The sequence below is a fragment of the Scyliorhinus torazame genome, chromosome 27 (genome assembly GCF_047496885.1).
Source record: "Scyliorhinus torazame isolate Kashiwa2021f chromosome 27, sScyTor2.1, whole genome shotgun sequence".
Lineage (NCBI taxonomy): Eukaryota > Metazoa > Chordata > Chondrichthyes > Carcharhiniformes > Scyliorhinidae > Scyliorhinus > Scyliorhinus torazame.
This window is the reverse complement of record NC_092733.1, coordinates 5,879,134-5,891,674: the sequence shown is the minus strand read 5'-3', so window position 1 is coordinate 5,891,674 and position 12,541 is coordinate 5,879,134. Positions and strand designations below refer to the sequence as shown.

Here is a 12,541-nt window from a genome sequence, read left to right as displayed (position 1 = left end):
CAGCTTTGGGTGTGATCTATCTCTGTCACTATTGAATATCCTACTTTTTATACACTCAGCCTATTTAGTAAAACGTGATAACGTACTGTGCTTGTGGACAACCTGGTACCGAGGGAATCTTGCTTGCTAGAAAGAATTAATGTTATTTGGCTATTGGCAGCTCTGGTTTGTAAATGGCCTTTTTTTCTTCAGACTGGACCTGGCCTGATGTGTTACTGTCTGTTGAATCAGAAGCTGAGTCCAGATCACCATCCAAATCAAGCACTTTAAACTGGCCAATTCTCTCTGAGGTCCTTGGCTCGCAATTGGACAGAAGTAGAAGCCTCAGGGATACGCAGAGAACCACGACGACACAAACACGCGCGCGATCATGGAGACAGGCCAAGGTTGAGCAGTACACGATGGACAAAGAGGAGCTGGAGCACCGGAGAATCATCTCCTGGTTTGGAGATCACCCCAAGGCTCCGTTTGGAGTGCATCAGTTGGTGGAATATGGGAAGAGATCTGGGAAGAAGGCTGGAGACTGGTATGGCCCATCCATTGTGGCTCACATGATCAAGTGAGTAAAAACCTGCCGGCAACCACACCAAAGAAAGCACGTGTCTTAATAAAGTACGGAGTGCCCAACAGCAATCCATTGTCATGAAATGATTTGAACGGTTAGTCACCATTAAACAAGGAAATGTAGCAGCCATTTTGTGAACTGTACCAGCCTCCCCGAACAGGCGCCGGAATGTGGCGACTAGGGGCTTTTCACAGCAACTTCATTTGAAGCCTACTTGTGACAATAAGTGATTTTCATTTCATTTCATTTTCAACTGTAGCAAATGAGATGAATAAGCTGTTTGTCCAAACTCTGAAAGAGTGCAACCACTTAACCATGCTGATGCTCCACTGACTAGCTTGAGGTATGAAGAGTGGATCATAAACGTCAATACTTAAATGTCAGAAATTAGATATAAACTTTGACCCAGGATTGTTAGAAAGTGAGTCATTTGTCAGACGTTTTACCACCCTTTTACTTATTTCCTGCCCTGGGGATTAGCTCCTCTTTAGTTTGTGGGTAAGGTCATAGTCCACTGTGCAATAATGTAAACCCATACTCCTTTCTCTTCGTCACTGTCCTGTGATTACTGCTAGAAGTTACCTCCGTCCAGGTCCTGGGATAGGACAGGATCAGGCTGGGACTGCCGCGCGTTCCATCGTTGAATCACTAGCCTCGGCACAGACACAAAGGAATGCCACTTGGCTGAGGTGCTGAGTGGCTGCTGGTGGCCAATGCACTTTCACACCAGGGTGGGTCTGAAGAAATGGAGCTGCAATAGCTTGCAGCTATGTTTTTATCACTGTAGTTGTTTTATTTGACTCCCATTAACCGAGTTCTCCATTTCTTTCAGGAGGGCGGTAGAAAAAGCTGAGGACTCTGAATCTCTGAACATTGCTATCTATGTAGCCCAGGACTGCACAGGTGAGTGTGTACTGTGGTCCTTACAAGTGTACACATTAATAATAATCTTTATTAGTGTCACAAGTAGGCTTACATTAACACCGGAATGAACATTCTGTACTACACTACTTATTACTTAGTGACGGCAAGGCTCCGTTTATTGTTTTCGTGAGTTACTGTTGGCGGAGTTAAATTCCTTTATAGTTTTATTTGTGGGACATTTGACCGATGTCTTCAAAGTCATAAAACTGTTTGCAATGACAAAAAGGTCGATAACTAAAGGACACAGATTCAAGGTGATTGGGAAGAGACATGAGGAAACTTTATTTTTACACAGTTGAGTTCTTGTGATCTGGAATTCACTGCCAGATTTGATAACATTGAAACATGGATAGACATTTGAAAGCGAGATAGAAGAGCAGATGTTTGGACAAATGTCAGAGAAATGTAAAAATAGTAGAGGATTGCAACTTCCCCAATATTAACTGGGATAGTCAAAGTGTGAAAGGCTTAGATGGGGTGGAATTCTTAAAATTCATCCAGGAGAGCTTTTTACGCCAGTGCATAGCAAGTCCTACAAGAGAGGGGGCGGTGCAGGACCCAGTTTTAGGGAATGAAGCCGGGCAAGTGGTAGAAGCGTCGGTGGGGGAGCATTTTGGTGACAGTGACCATAACTCAGTAGGATTTAAAGTAGTAATGGAAAGGGACAAAGATGGACCGGAAACAAAGGTTCTAAATTATCGGGAGGCCAATTTTAACAGGATAAGACAGGATCTGGCAAAAGTCGACTGGGAGCTGCTGACAAATGTTGAATTCTTTACCAGTCAGTCTGGCCTCAATAAAACTCGAGATGGATTTGTAGGCATAGTATTATTTATTTTTAACCAACTTACAAGTCTGACTCGCTTCTCAGGGACACAGAACACAGAACCAGTCTCCTGGACCCCTTGGAAACGAATGAGGTCCGAGACAAATGGATCTTTGCAAATACATTCAAATGGCATCAAGTTTCACATACAAAATTACATAGGTCATCCTATACCCCTCCTGACCTGGCCATACATCCTAATTGACTCACTTCTCATTCCTTAACTCTGGGCCTCTTATTACCCAGCAGCCTTTTCCCCTCCTGTACCAGACACCCCTCCCCCCCCCTTCCTTGCCATGCTTGCTGAAATCCTTTGTCTTTTGTGAACTCGCTAGAATTAAACTGGCCTACATCTACATTACTGTAACTAATATTTAAACTAACTATTTTATATCACATTCGTCATTCCCTCCTTTTATCATTTAATGATAACCGATCTATTCAATCTGTAGCTACAGCCCCTCATCTAAAAGATTTGTCGCTGCATTTCCAATTCCTGTTGCAGCCCCCCTTCATCCGCTGCACCCTCGTGGATCCTAACAGCCAAGATTCTAGGGGCGTCTATCTGTTCCAGTGCACCCCGCATTCTACCCATCACGCATTTAAGGATGGCCAGGCCCACAAAGATGCAGCCGAGTGCCACTGCTAAATACATGGCCATATTTATCAACCAGTCCTTCCAACCTCCAAATCCCCAGTTACCCCAAGAGCCAGGGTCCTGCATTCCGTCCAGGTGATCCCCGTATGCGATCCATAAATTTAGTGATGTTAGCGGTTAGGTCTTGAAGTCCCATGATACACTTGCCCTGCACTATGGCGCATACCCCACCCTCACGGGCCAGAAGATAGTCAAGAGCATACCGGTTCTGCATTAGTGCAGTGGGATTCATTCAAAAAGGAAATGGAGAGGGAACAGGGCCAACATGTTCATGTAAAGGTAAAGAACAAAGAAAAGTACAGCACAGGAACAGGCCCTTCGTCCCTCTAAGCCTGTGCCGACCATGCTGCCCGACTAAACTACAATCTTCTGCACTTCCGGGGTCCTTTTCACTCTATTCCCATCCGATTCATGTATTTGTCAAGATGTCCCTTAAACGTCACTATCATCCCTGCTTCCACCACCTCCGGCAGCGAGTTCCAGGCACCCACTACCCTCTGTGTAACAAAACTTGCCTCGTACATTTCCTCTAAACCTTGCCCCTCGCACCTTAAACCTATGCCCCCTAGTAATTGACCCCTCTACCCTGGGAAAAAGCCTCTGACTATCCACTCTGTCTATGCCCCTCATAATTTTGTAGACCTCTATCAGGTCGCCCCTCAACCTCCGTCGTTCCAGTGAGAACAAACCGAGTTTATTCAATCGCTCCTCATAGCTAATGCCCTCCATACCAGGCAACATTCTGGTAAATCTCTTCTGCACCCTCTCTAAAGCCTCCACATCCTTCTGGTAGTGTGGCGACCAGAATTGAACACTATACTCCAAGTGTGGCCTAACTAAGGTTCTATACAGCTGCAACATGACTTGGCAATTTTATACTCCTGCTCCGGCCAATGAAGGCAAGCATGCCGTATGCCGCCTTGACTACCTTCTCCACCTGCGTTGCCCCTTTCAGTGACCTGTGGACCTGTACACCTAGATCTCTTTGACTTTCAATACTCTTGAGGGTTCTACCATTCACTGTATATTCCCTACCTGCATTAGACCTTCCAAAATGCATTACCTCACATTTGTCCGGATTAAACTCCATCTGCCATCTCTCCACCCAAGTCTCCAGACAATCTAAATCCTGCTGTGTCCTCTGACAGTCCTCATCGCTATCCGCAATTCCACCAACCTTTGTGCTGTCTGCAAACTTACTAATCAGACCAGTTACATTTTCCTCCAAATCATTTATATATACTACGAACAGCAAAGGTCCCAGCACTGATCCCTGTGGAACATCACTCGTCACAGCCCTCCAATCAGAAAAGCACCCTTCCATTGCTACTCTCCTATCTGGCTGCATCACGGCCTTGTATGGCAACTGCTCGGCCCAGGACCGCAAGAAACTTCAGAGAGTCGTGAACACCGCCCAGTCCATCCCACGAACCTGCCTCCCATCCATTGACTCCATCTACACCTCCCGCTGCTTGGAGAAAGCGGGCAGCATAATCAAAGATCCCTCCCACCCGGCTTACTTACTCTTCCAACTTCTTCCATCGGGCAGGAGATACAGAAGTCTGAGAACACGCACGAACAGACTCAAAAACAGCTTCTTCCCGACAGTCACCAGACTCCTAAATGACCCTATTATGGACTGACCTCATTAACAGTACACCCTGTATGCTTCATCCGATGCCTGTGCTTATGTAGTTACATTGTATATGTTGTGTTGCCCTATTATGTATTTTCTTTTATTCCCTTTTCTTCCTATGTACTTAATGACCTGTTGAGCTACTCGCAGAAAAATACTTTTCACTGTACCTCGGTACACGTGACAATAAACAAATCCAATCCAATCCAATCTGCCTTCTATGGTCTAGCCAGTTCTGTATCCATCTTGCCAGCTCACCCCTGATCCCGTGTGACTTCACGTTTTTTACCAGTCTGCCATGAGGGACCTTGTCAAAGGCCTTACTAAAGTCCATATAGACAACACCCACTGCCCTACCTGCATCAACATCTTTGTGACCTCCTCGAAAAACTGTCAAGTTCGTGAGACACGACCTCCCCATCACAAAACCGTGCTGCCTCTTGCTAATACGTCCATTTGCTTCCAAATGGGAGTAGATCCTGTCTCGAAGAATTCTCTCCAGTAATTTCCCTACCACTGACGTAAGGCTCACCGGCCTGTAGTTCCCTGGATTATCCCTGCTACCCCTCTTAAACAGAGGAACAACATTGGCTATTCTCCAGTCCTCTGGGACATCACCTGAAGACAGTGAGGATCCAAAGATTTCTGTCAAGGCCTCAGCAATTTCCTCTCTAGCCTCCTTCAGTATTCTGGAGTAGATCCCATCAGGCCCTGGGGACTTATCTACCTTAATATTTTTCAAGACGCCCAACACCTTGTCTTTTTGGATCTCAATGTGACCCAGGCTATCTACACACCCTCCTCCAGACTCAACATCTACCAATTCCTTCTCTTTGGTGAATACTGATGCAAAGTATTCATTTAGTACCTCGCCTATTTCCTCTGGCTCCACACACAGATTCCCTTGCCTATCCTTCAGTGGGCCAACCCTTTCCCTGGCTACCCTCTTGCTTTTTATGTACGTGTAAAAAGCCTTGGGATTTTCCTTGACCGTATGAAGTGTGGGAACAACAAATCTAGAGAACCCCGGATGTCAAGGGATATCCAAGGTTGGGTAAGGAAAAAAAGTGAGGCTTATGGCAGATACAGAGGACTCAAAACAGCGGAATCCTTAGAGGAATATCGAAAGTGCAGGGGTTACTTAAAAACCAAAATAGGAGAACGACGAGGGGACTGGCGAGTAAAATAAAGAAAAATCCAAGTGTTTTCTAAGTATATTGAGGGCAGGAGGATAGCCAGGAAAAGAGTAGGAACCAACGTGGTAATCTATGTATGGAGCCGGAAGATGAGACCCAGATGAGATGTATCCCAGGTTGCTGTGGGAGGTAAAGGAGGAGATTGCAGAGGCTCTGACAATTTTCTCAGGCCACAGGGGAGCTGCCAGAGGACTGGAGGACAGCTAATGTACCATTATTCAAGAAGGGTGGTAGCGATAAATTGGGAAATTACAGGCCAGGAGTCTAACTTCAGTGGTAGGGAAATTGTGGGGAAAAATTCTGAGGGACAGAATTAAATCTCCACTTGGGAGGCAGAGATTAAACCAGGATAGTCAGCATGGTTTTGTCAAAGGGAGATCGTGTCTCACAAATGTGATTGAATTTTTCGAGGAAGTTGACTAGGTGTGTAGATGAGGGTAATACCGACTGGTTAAGAAGGTACGAGCCCATGGGATCCAGATTAATTTGGCAAATTGGACCCAAAATTGGCTCAGTGGCAGGAGGCAGAGGGTGATGGCCGAAGGTTGTTTTTGTAACTGGAAGCCCGTGTCCAGTGGTGTTCTGCAGGGATTTGGGACCCTTGCTGTTTGTGGTCTACATTAATGATCTAGACGTCAATGTAGGAGGTATGATCAGTACGTTCACAGATGACACGGAAATTGGTAGTGTGGTATTATAGCGAGGAGGAAAGCCTTAGATTACAGGATTATATAGACGGGCTGGTTAAATGGGCAGGACAGTGGCCAATGGAATTTAACCCTGGAAAGTGTGAGGTGATGCATTTGGGAGGACTAACGAGGCCAGTGAATAGACAATGAACGGTAAAAGCTCCGGAAATACAGAGGATCAGAGAGACCTTGGGGTGCACGTCCATAGATCCTTGAAGGCAACATGACAGGTCGATCATAGAATCATAGAATTTGCAGTGCAGAAGGAGACCATTCAGCCCATCGTGTCTGCACCAGCCCTTAGAAAGAGCACCCTACCTAAGCCCATACCTCCACCCTATCCCCTCACCTCCACCCTATCTCCGTAACCCCACCTAACCGTTTTTGTTTTTGGACACTAATGGCAATTTATCACGGCCAATCCACCTAACCTGCACATCTTTGGACTGTGGGAGGAAACCGGAGCGCCCGGAGGAAACCCACGTACACACGGGGAGGATGTGCAGTATCCACACAGACAGACACCTAAGCGGGGAGTCAGACCCTGGAGCTGTGAAGCAACAGTGCTAACCACTGTGCTACCATGCTGCCCATGAGGTGGTTAAGAAGGCCTATGGGATACTTACCTTTATTAGCCGAGGCATAGAACACAAGAGCAAGGAGGTTATGATGGAGCTGTATAAAATGCTGGTTATGCCACAGCTGGAGTACTGTGCGCAGCTCTGGTCACCTCACTATAAAGGTGAAGGCAAAGTCACCATCGTCCCAGATGACCAGAGGGTTCTTTCCCCTTTGAGGGGGAGAGCTGACTGGTGGAGATTTAACCTGAGGATCAGCACACCTCAGACGAGGGGCAAGTTTGAGAAGACGGGGCCTTCATGAACACCCACACTATAGGAAGGAAGTGATTGCACTAGAAACGGCGCAGGGGAGATTCACCGGGATGTTAACTGGGCTGGAAGAGGGACTGGTTAGGCTGGGGTTGTTTCAGCTGTGAAGAGGGACTGGTTAGGCTGGGGTTGTTCTCCCTGGAGCTGAAAAGGCTGAGAGGGGAACTTGAGTGAGGTGCACAAAATTATGAGGGGCATAGATAGGGTAGATAGTGAAAAAACATTTTCACCTTAACGGAGAGATCAATAACCAGGGGGGCATAGATTTACGGTGAGGGGATTTGAGGAAAAACCTTTTCATCCAGACGGTGGTGGGAATCTGGAACTCGCTGCCTGAAAGGGTGGTAGAGACGGGAACCCTCACAACATTTAAGAAGCATTTAATTACACACTAATCTCTGAGCCAAACACTCGGAGTTTGTTGTGAATGTTGACACTGTTCAATGTTGCAGCAAGAGCTTTGCCAGCAATAGGGAGGGTGACGTATGAGGGTGAATTGCTCCTTCAGTCTTTCCTCTGGTTGCTGTAATGATGAACAATATTTTTTTGACTTGTGTGAAAGGATGCTGAAAAAATAGACAGCGCTATCTGTTCTCACATTCCAGCAGGAACGGGCTATAATCGGATTTCCTGGAGAACCAGTCACCTGACTCTGTTCCTCGTGCTTTGCTCGAGTTTCTCTGAAGTAACCCCCTATCCCAATCCTAATTTGAAGAATTTTCTGCATTCCAATAATTTATTTGTTTTTTAAATTATTCATTCTTGGGATATGGGCATCGTTGGCGACCCAGCATTTACGATTTAGCGTGGCCAATCCACCTACCCTGTACATCCTTTTGGGTTGTGGGGGTGAAACCCATGCAAACACGGGGAGAATGTGCAAACTCCACACAGACAGTGACCCAGAGCCGGGATCGAACCCGGGACCTCGGCGCCGTGAGGCAGCAGTGCTAACCACTGTGCCGCAGCGCCGCCCCGGAAGTTTTTTTTCACTAAGTTTTGGAAGCCGCAAGTGTGAATCCTGGAAAGATTCTGCCAGATGATCACGTACGGATATTGGGGTGGTGAATAATCCGGGTTCTGCTCTCTATGTATTGTATTTTACATGCCTCTATGCCGAAAGCTTCTTGTTGTGGCAATTTGGAAGTTTACATCTGTTCTTTCCTCTTCTGAGACAGTGTATAAAGGAGATGTGCTGAATCTGTGTGAGACCCCGCTGAAGGGGGGAACCGTTCCTGATTGGAAGTCCGTTATGATCCTGGTGCCTGTTCGACTTGGAGGAGAAAATCTCAATCCCGTGTACATGCAGTGTGTGAAGGTAGGCAATAAAGCTGACAATTTAAGTTATAAACCTTTCAGTGTGCCCTGTGCCTACATCTCCTGCACGTACTAATTCACTCATTTTGCTAAGGTGTTTCGATGTCTTTATAAAACACTGCACCATGTATTTAACTGCGTTTGCAATCATGGCACATCCCAAATGCAGCATCAGTCTCTGCTCTGTACTCTGTCCTCTCCTGTTGTTGGCCAGTTCCCAATGGTGTGCCTCCCGGGTTCACCTTTCATGTGACTTTGCTAAACAAATAGCTCGGCAATGTACCAGGAGTCTAACCCTTGTTTGTTTATAGGAGATTCTGAAGCTTGAATGTTGTATTGGAATCATCGGTGGGAAACCCAAGCACTCGCTTTACTTCATTGGCTTCCAAGGTAGGTGTTGAAGTAGAGTCGACCTTTTATTGTTCTGGGCTGTGGGCAAAGGAAAGTGGTGAGAGCAGAGGTGGGAGTCGTTGCTGAATGCGCATCATTGATGATGGCGACCCAACATTGCTGGGCAGCTGCAGGGAAAACTATTGAGATTTGATTGCTCAGACCATTGAGTGTAAAACGAAAATCACTTTAGTTTGGAAACAGAGGGCAGTGGTGAATCTGGAGCACTGAACTTAGTGTTGGTATTTTGTGAAGGAACTAGGACTCTGAAGAGAGTGCAGAGGAGAACTAACTGGGACAAAATTAAATCTCAAAGTTTTTAGTTATGAGGATTTAGGATATTCTATACATCCGTATCTGATTTATTTTTAAATGAAGGGAATTGATGTCGCCCCATTCGATTATTTGGATCCTCTTGGCTGCCACTTAAATGTGAAAGCAAAAAATTAAATTGGATTCCAAGAAATATATCTTTTTAGTCATCGTTATACAGAACCGATTTCTGTGACGTGATTATGCTACAACTGTTTGAAAAGGAACTGATCAAGTTCCTGAGAGAAGAGGACATTGCCAGTTATAGGGTTCTCGTGATGTGTCACGGGAAAATTTCCCCTGCACTGGCCACAGCTTTCCTTGTCTGCCTTTTTTTTTGCTTTTTACAGGAGTCAGCACAAAGTGGGCTGGTTTGGGGTAGAGTGGACTGGTTTGGAGCGGGGTGGACTGGTTTGGAGCAGAGTGGACTGGTTTGGAGCGGAGTGGACTGGTTTGGAGCGGAGTGGACTGGTTTGGAGCGGGGTGGACTGGTTTGGAGCGGGGTGGACTGGTTTGGAGCGGGGTGGACTGGTTTGGAGCGGGGTGGGCTGGTTTGGAGCGGAGTGGACTAGTTTGGAGCGGGGTGGACTGGTTTGGAGCGGGGTGGACTGGTTTGGAGCGGGGTGGACTGGTTTGGAGCGGGGTGGACTGGTTTGGAGCGGGGTGGGCTGGTTTGGAGCGGAGTGGACTGGTTTGGAGCGGAGTGGACTGGTTTGGAGCGGAGTGGACTGGTTTGGAGCGGGGTGGACTGGTTTGGAGCGGGGTGGACTGGTTTGGAGCGGGGTGGACTGGTTTGGAGCGGGGTGGGCTGGTTTGGAGCGGGGTGGGCTGGTTTGGAGCGGGGTGGGCTGGTTTGGAGCGGGGTGGGCTGGTTTGGAGCGGGGTGGGCTGGTTTGGAGCGGGGTGGGCTGGTTTGGAGCGGGGTGGGCTGGTTTGGAGCGGGGTGGGCTGGTTTGGAGCGGGGTGGGCTGGTTTGGAGCGGGGTGGGCTGGTTTGGAGCGGGGTGGGCTGGTTTGGAGCGGGGTGGGCTGGTTTGGAGCGGGGTGGGCTGGTTTGGAGCGGGGTGGGCTGGTTTGGAGCGGGGTGGGCTGGTTTGGAGCGGGGTGGGCTGGTTTGGAGCGGGGTGGGCTGGTTTGGAGCGGGGTGGGCTGGTTTGGAGCGGGGTGGGCTGGTTTGGAGCGGGGTGGGCTGGTTTGGAGCGGGGTGGGCTGGTTTGGAGCGGGGTGGGCTGGTTTGGAGCGGGGTGGGCTGGTTTGGAGCGGGGTGGGCTGGTTTGGAGCGGGGTGGGCTGGTTTGGAGCGGGGTGGACTGGTTTGGAGCGGGGTGGACTGGTTTGGAGCGGGCTGGACTGGTTTGGAGCGGGCTGGACTGGTTTGGAGCGGGCTGGACTGGTTTGGAGCGGGCTGGACTGGTTTGGAGCGGGCTGGACTGGTTTGGAGCGGGCTGGACTGGTTTGGAGCGGGCTGGACTGGTTTGGAGCGGGCTGGGCTGGTTTGGAGCGGGCTGGGCTGGTTTGGAGCGGGCTGGGCTGGTTTGGAGCGGGCTGGGCTGGTTTGGAGCGGGCTGGGCTGGTTTGGAGCGGGCTGGGCTGGTTTGGAGCGGGCTGGGCTGGTTTGGAGCGGGCTGGGCTGGTTTGGAGCGGGCTGGGCTGGTTTGGAGCGGGCTGGGCTGGGGCGGAGCGGGCTGGGCTGGGGCGGAGCGGGCTGGGCTGGGGCGGAGCGGGCTGGGCTGGGGCGGAGCGGGCTGGGCTGGGGCGGAGCGGGCTGGGCTGGGGCGGAGCGGGCTGGGCTGGGGCGGAGCGGGCTGGGCTGGGCTGGGCTGGGGCGGAGCGGGCTGGGCTGCGGGCGGGCTGGGGCGGGGCGGGCCGGGCGGGGGCGGGCCGGGCGGGGGCGGGGCGGGCCGGGGCGGGGCGGGCTGGACTGGGGCGGGCTGGGGCGGGGCGGGGCGGGCTGGACTGGGGCGGGCTGGACTGGGGCGGGCTGGACTGGGGCGGGCTGGACTGGGGCGGGGCGGAGGGGGGGCCGGAGAGGACCGGACTGGGGTGGATTTGTGTGTCAGCCGGATGAGGAAGCTCCCAGGTTAGATCCTTTGGCCAGTTTTCGCGAGCCAAAAAACAGTTGTGGTGGCTCCCTGACCAGTGACTCCTTTTTATAAAATAAATTTAGAGTGCCCAATTCATTTTTTCCAATTAAGGGGCAATTTAGCGCGGCCAATCCACCTAGCCTGCACATCTTTGTGTTGTGGGGGCGAAACCCACGCAGACACGGGGAGAATGTTCACGCTCCACACGGACAGTGACCCAGAGCCGGGATCGAACCTGGGACCTCGGCGCCGTGAGGCTGCAAGGCGCCACCAGGCTGCCCTTTTACCAGTGACTCTTGACCAGTTTACTTGAGTGTGACCACCCTACTGCCAAATATCTCATCAATATTCAGTATCTGGGCCCATATAGGCGGAGTGATCAGTTGGTTTGGCACTGCATTAAGTTAAACAAGTGTTCGGAGGTGGGGGGGGGGGGGGGGGCGCGGATGAATTTAAACAGCCTTAATACTCTTTTATTTAATTTGCCCATGGGATGTGGGCGTTGCTTGCTAACCTTGCCTTTATTGCCCATCCCTAATTGCCCTTGAGAAGGTGGAGGTGAGTTGCCGCCTTCAACCGCTGCAGTCCATGTGGTGTAGGTACACCCACAGTGCTGTTAGGGAGGGAGTTCCAGGATTTTGACCCAGTGACAGTGAAAGAACGACGCTATATTTCCAAGTCAGGATAGTGAGTGGCCTGGAGGGGAACCTCCAGGTGGTGGGGTTCCCAGGGATCTGCTGCCCTTGTCCTTCTAGTTGGTAGCAGTCGTGGGTTTGGAAGGTGCTGCCGAAAGAGCCTTGGTGAGTTCCTGCAGTGCATCTTGTAAATGGTCCACACGGCTGCCACTGTGCATCGGTGGTGGGGGACTGGATATTTGTTCACGAACCCACCTCCAACCACCACCCCCCCTCCAACCAGCTAGAACCTGTAATATTGCCGTATGGAACTGAAAAGGGCAGCCTGCCATTTTCCATCCAGCAAGCAAAGCAGAAAAGGGCTTTGTGCCGATTTTTGAATACCTGGCTCCTCAATTACATTGTTTTCTACCGGAATCGC

At 49.9% G+C, this 12,541-nt stretch overlaps 2 protein-coding genes across 6 annotated transcripts in view; one reads left to right on the top strand and one right to left on the bottom strand.

Annotated features, from left to right (window-relative positions):
* atg4da (autophagy related 4D, cysteine peptidase a) overlaps window positions 1-12,541 on the top strand; it is a 43,933-nt gene that overhangs the window by 15,080 nt on the left and 16,312 nt on the right. For both annotated transcript variants that reach the window (XM_072490833.1, XM_072490832.1), the window contains exons 5-8: window positions 193-559; window positions 1,398-1,468; window positions 8,563-8,702; window positions 9,013-9,091. In XM_072490833.1, the coding sequence (XP_072346934.1) occupies window positions 193-559; window positions 1,398-1,468; window positions 8,563-8,702; window positions 9,013-9,091 (657 nt within the window). The remainder of the gene's footprint in view (window positions 1-192; window positions 560-1,397; window positions 1,469-8,562; window positions 8,703-9,012; window positions 9,092-12,541) is intronic.
* Window positions 9,062-12,541, bottom strand: part of LOC140403151 (coiled-coil domain-containing protein 159-like) — an 87,767-nt gene continuing 84,287 nt past the window's right edge. For all 4 annotated transcript variants that reach the window (XM_072490837.1, XM_072490838.1, XM_072490841.1 and 1 more), the window contains one exon: window positions 9,062-9,130. In XM_072490837.1, the coding sequence (XP_072346938.1) occupies window positions 9,077-9,130 (54 nt within the window). In that variant the 3' untranslated portion in view covers window positions 9,062-9,076. The remainder of the gene's footprint in view (window positions 9,131-12,541) is intronic.